Source organism: Octodon degus, unplaced genomic scaffold, assembly GCF_000260255.1.
Source record: "Octodon degus isolate 3935 unplaced genomic scaffold, OctDeg1.0 scaffold00204, whole genome shotgun sequence".
Classification (NCBI taxonomy): Eukaryota; Metazoa; Chordata; class Mammalia; order Rodentia; family Octodontidae; genus Octodon; species Octodon degus.
This window is the reverse complement of record NW_004524780.1, coordinates 626,751-632,171: the sequence shown is the minus strand read 5'-3', so window position 1 is coordinate 632,171 and position 5,421 is coordinate 626,751. Positions and strand designations below refer to the sequence as shown.

Here is a 5,421-nt window from a genome sequence, read left to right as displayed (position 1 = left end):
AAAAAAAAAAAAAAAAAAAAAAAGTAAAGAAAACTGGCAACAGTGTGTTCAGTTTTCTTTAAACCTCGATATAAATACTCGTTAAACTGTGCCCAGAGGTAATATCTGGGTTCAAGACAGAAGGCATTTGAGAAAACCAGTCTTTGTCATTCAGTTGTTTACTGAGAACAATAAATCACCCTGTGTTTTAATTAGATACTTCTAGTCAGAATTTTAAGTTAGAATGGAACATCAAGAAAAGGTCTTTAAAATACAGTATTTCTTTTAATATCCTCTGAAGTTTAAAAGCTCTTTGTGTTTTATGTATCTGAGTGAGGGATTAGCTATGAGTAATGATTCCATAACCATCTTTAAATTCATACAAAATGCTATTTCCTGCTCTTCTTGGTGTTTTGCAACAAAAGTCCCCATAATATTTTCTGCTTCCTGCACCCTTCTCTGCGTGGACACTGCCTCCTCTCGGTTTACTTCTAGTTGGTGGGACAGCAGGCCAGCGTGCTGCTGCAATCCCTGCCAGTCATTTTCTGTTTGAAGCTGAATTTCTGTCTGCACCGTGAAAATGAGCAGACCATCACTGAGACCCCAGGTTTGGAAAGCCGGCCCCCAGCAAGAGGACCAGGCTCCCGGGGTCTCCACGGTTCCAGGCCTCTGCGACTCTGGCCGTGCCTGATGGGAGGGAGCATCAGCTGCGGCCCGCTGGGGGCTGCAGTGACCACAGAAGCTGACCATCGACTGCGGGTGACAGAGAAGGCCCTGCTGACAGGAAGTCCATTCTGTTGGAAGCCACAGAGCTCATGGGACTTGAACACGGTCCAGGTTGAGCGCCTCTGGGTCTCCACAGGTCTGCGGTCAAGCCTGTCTTTCTTCACTTTGGGGTTCATCTTCTTGTTACCGCTAAATCAAACGCAGGGAAGAGGAAGGAAATAACAGCTCAGGCAGACTGACAACCATCAAGGAGCATAGCTCCCAGGACCCGGATGATAAGTGAGTAATTGTTGGCAGCCTCCTTGCTTCATCTTTGAGAAATTCTACAGTGTATCAGATGCTGTTTATGAGACAGCCGTCCTGGCTGCCTTACTAGATTAAAACCCACATTTCATCACAACCAAACTCCTATCTGGGGGTATCATTCGAGAAGATTAGCTTCTGAGCTTTAGTTTGTTTGTATAATAAGAAAGGGGTACCGGGGAAGCTGAGTTCTTATTTTACTTAAAACCCCTGGACTTCTCAGTAATTCTCAGGGCTTAAGTCAATGTGTCAGGAATTAAGTGGTGGACTCAGCTTCATGGCTGAGGCTGTCTAAGGAACCAGCCTGGCCACAGGCTGATAGGATGATGTCACGTTTCCTCCAAAATGTGTCCACTATGTGTGTGTTTTAGGGCCCTACAATATAGGGCCTTTGAAACACAGAAGTAATTTTTTTCTTACCCTGAACAATGAATTGATTTTGGCATGTAGCAAAGAAACAATACTTGAATAAAAATGCAAAAAAGTAAACACATTTGACAACTACTAAAGCTGCCAAACCGAAACAGAAAAAAAACAGAAAGATAATAAAAAAGGAATATGTGACGTGATCAGAAAATACAGTGAATTCTTACTTAAAAAATGTTTTAAAGGACACATTTTAATGAGTCCCCCTCAAAATCTTCCCCCTCACCTCTGACACACACACATCCCACCATCTTGTCACTTTCTGTGGCAGCTCTGGAGTCCTCTTTCCTGAGGGTCATTAGCTGCGGGGTGCTGGCTGCTTGATGTCTTGGCTGAAGTGATAACAGCAATCCTCTCAAACAAGCTGCGCTGATCATTACCATTGTGCAGTGCTTAGTTGGGCCTCAGTCATCCATATTGAACTCACGTTAATTTTGGAAATATCAAGCACCCATGAAATGACCTAGAAATATGCAGTTTTTAGTAATGGGAGTTGAGCATGTCATCTGTGTCACAGCGGTCTTGCTGCTGGTGTGACCCTGGCTAACCACAATGTCTCTCTGCAACCCACCTGGTCTGACCCAAGCAGATAAGGAGAAAGCCAATGCAATATTTGTAAATTATGCTTCAAATCCAGAAGACAAGTGGGAACAAGTTGTAGTTTGTGCCTTTTTCAGAGTATTGACGCTGCCTGAACAGTGTATTCCTTGTCCTCCTCTTGCTGACATCAGAACAATATCGAATTCTCACCACTATCTTGTGAAGAAGGTCATTCTATTCCCATGAATGACAAAAATAAACATGTGAGGTTGTGTCCAAGGTTACATAAAAATTTAAACTGTTTCGTTTTGCTCAGTACTGAGGAATGAGCCCAGGGTCTTGCCTGGGCTAACCGAATGCTCTAGCACCGAGCTATGTCCCACAATAATTGCTGGGTTATTCTAACGCTATCACCGTGTCATACTGACTTCCTTCTGCAGTCTTCCCTGGACATGAGGTAAACTCCTTAAGAAGTGTTCACGTTCAGGAGCCAGTGAAGTGTGTCTGGATTCTTTATAAAGCTCTCTGTATCGAGGATGGTCTGATAAGCAAAATTAAAATGTTACATTCAGCCATCTGTGTCCAACACGCAAAGCCATGGGGATGCTGGCTGCCGGGCCACGTCTGTCACCTCCCCTCAGAGCCCTGTCCTCAGCACTCTCTTTTGCATCAGCATAAATATGACTTTTGGAAATCTGACTTTTTAATTTTCACCTGCCCAGGCCTTCCTCAGGCATGAGTGGAAACTCAGGATGAATCAGGCCCCGGGCAGGGGCATGGGATGTGCCTGGGGCTGTACCATTGTGCAGAAGCTCCCCCTCTTGCCCAGAACTCTATGTTCTGACAGGAGGACCACAGACCCAAGGGACACCTGGGTCACCCAGGTTCCATTTGATATGGTTCATGGGGACGGGGTCATTTCATAGGGAAGTTGGAAAAACTATGTTATCTCAAATGTTTCATGCATAGGGCTATGTTAAGAAATTACCTTTTACTTAAAATATCAAAATGAGGAAATGAGAAAATCAAAATTAAATTTTTCATATTACTTACTAAAAAGGTATGTCTTGAAAAGCTGAGAGTGTGGTGCGCCGGCGGAGACCATCAAGTGGCGGAGTTTGGGGTGTTGTGTGGCTTTCGGTTCCCTTGTATTTGGAAAGGTCTTCAGTGGAAGAATCTTCAAGCAGTTACCATGTCAAGAAACACAGATGTTTCTCTTCATATGATGAAGATCAGGGATCTAAACTTACCCGAAAGGCTAAAGAAGCACCGTTTGTCCCTATTGGAATGGCAGGCTTTGCAGCAATTGTCGCATATGGATTATACAGATTGAAGAGCAGGGGAAGCACTAAAATGTCCGTGCACCTGATCCACATGCGCGTGGCAGCCCAAGGCTTTGTTGTGGGCCCAGTGACCCTTGGTATGGGCTATTCCATGTCTCGGGAGTTCTGGGCAAAGCCTAAGCCCTAGAAGAAGAGATGCTGCCTTGGGCTCTTTGGAAGTGCTTGCTTCAGTTAGACATCTCATGCTGAGGTTACATTTTTGTGTCAAAAGTAAATCCTTCGAGTTGGTTCAAACTGTTAAAAAAAAAAAAAAGAAAGAAAATATGTCTTCTTCATGTTTTAGGCACTGAGTTCTAGTATTGCTATTACCATTCTGTGTTTGTATCAGATTCTGATTGGTATAGTTTGTATTTCATGTCATGAGATTAAAACCATTCAACTACAGGTGTAAGCATCTAATATTCTGTAGTATTTTCACAGTTGTCAGGAAGTTAAGCTGTCAAGAAAAACTTTGTACACTTTGTATGTGAACTTGTAGGTTTGCTATAGACCTCAAATTTATAGTCAGCTGGTTTTACATCCCTATAGAAGACCCTGAAATGCTAACCCCTAGTATGATTAAATCCAGTAGTGTGTTTTGAAAAAGTACATGTAATGCATAGCTGAGCCCATGTAGCCTTATCTAGAGCCAGTCCCAGTGGAGAACTCTGGATATTTAACCAGAATGAAGTATCCTTTTACCCTGTACCTTTCTGTTGGGTCTCCACAATTAGGGAACGCGGACAAGGACCTGGGTCTCCCACTGCTTAGATCCCAGCATGCCCGAGTGGTGGAGCCCTGCTTGATTAGTGTGTGTGATGTGTGCCCCCTTTGCCTCTCTTTAAAGCCCAGTTTTTAATCTTCCAAGGTTTCCCTCTGCAGGTGGTGCACATGGGGTGGGTAAGCGAGAAGCTGCAGGGAGCCGGCTCCCCCCAGGCCCTCGGATCCAAGTTCCTGGCCCTAAAGGGCTCATCTGTCTACATCTTCAGCTCTCCGCCGGTAAGGCCTGGGACATTGTTGGCAAGGGGCTGCTGCTGACCTTAGCCCTGTCAGGAATGCAGCCATTGGCCGGGGGCTGCTCTTCCTGTGCGTCTCCATTCCCACGTGGCTGCAAAAGTTCTATTTATGATGTAACCCCCTGTTTCCTCTGCAAACTCATGCGGGAATCCATTCTTCTTCCAGTTCAAGCATCTGTTAGATGCTGAAGCATTTCCCTGATTGAAATGATCAGCTGGCTTATAGGGGGCTGCAGAAAGGCCTGAGTCTCAGCGCATCTGTAGCGTGTTGAGGCGACCAAAACTACACGGAACAAGCAGAGCCGTTCTACTTAGATATTTCTGAGTAGCCAAATAATGAAATTTTTAGCCAGATAATGAAATGTAAAAAAATGAAAGAAAACTAACACTTTCTTCCCACCTTCCAAGTGCCGTGGAAATCTAGAAGTCTGCTTAGCAGAACCCATACGTTAACGTGGTGCACTCACAGTATTTATTTTCCGGTAATATGAATGGCCTTCCAGCTCTGCAGTTAGGAGGGGCCATCAGACACAGCCCCAGGACTCTCGGAAGTTGCAGAGAGGAGAATGTGGCTGGGGGCGGGCGGGACCTGGGATACCAAGCTTGAGTTCAGTGTGGGTTACTGAAGGGTCCTGAGCCCCTTGTTCTTGGGGGAGGGGGGTCTGCAATAAGGGCTCTAACTGCTCTTGTTGTTTTAAGTGCCTGTGCCTTCCCTTTTGCTTTACTGTTTAATCACAGTAGCAATGAGGAGGCTCTGGAATGAGGAGGCGCTACATGGTGAATGCAGCACACAGGCGCGGCTTCCTGATGCTCACAGCGGGGACATTCGGACTGTGGTGACTTCGGAGGCCAGCCAAGTTTGCAGTGTCTTCTTTGATCAAATGCTGCTTAGAAATTCACCAACTGGCTAACTATATAGTGGTTTTGGTGCCTCCAAATCACAATATAGGAAATTTTTTTATTATTTTTACTTCTTGAAAGACTAAACATAGAGCCCATGGGGGGGGGGGGAATCCACATTTGCTACACTGTGGAATATTTTAGATTTTTCTTTTTTCTCTTTCTTTCTTTCTTTCTTTTTTCTTTTTTTTTTTTCTTTTTTTTTTTTT

At 44.6% G+C, this 5,421-nt stretch overlaps 1 protein-coding gene and 1 pseudogene across 1 annotated transcript in view; both read left to right on the top strand.

The window, feature by feature from the left end:
• Sntg2 (syntrophin gamma 2) overlaps positions 1 to 5,421 on the top strand; it is a 115,283-nt gene that overhangs the window by 87,397 nt on the left and 22,465 nt on the right. Inside the window, exon 12 of the mRNA XM_023704813.1 lies at positions 4,179 to 4,295. Coding sequence (XP_023560581.1) covers positions 4,179 to 4,295 — 117 coding nt within the window. The remainder of the gene's footprint in view (positions 1 to 4,178; positions 4,296 to 5,421) is intronic.
• On the top strand, positions 3,049 to 3,444 carry LOC101572506 (annotated as a pseudogene).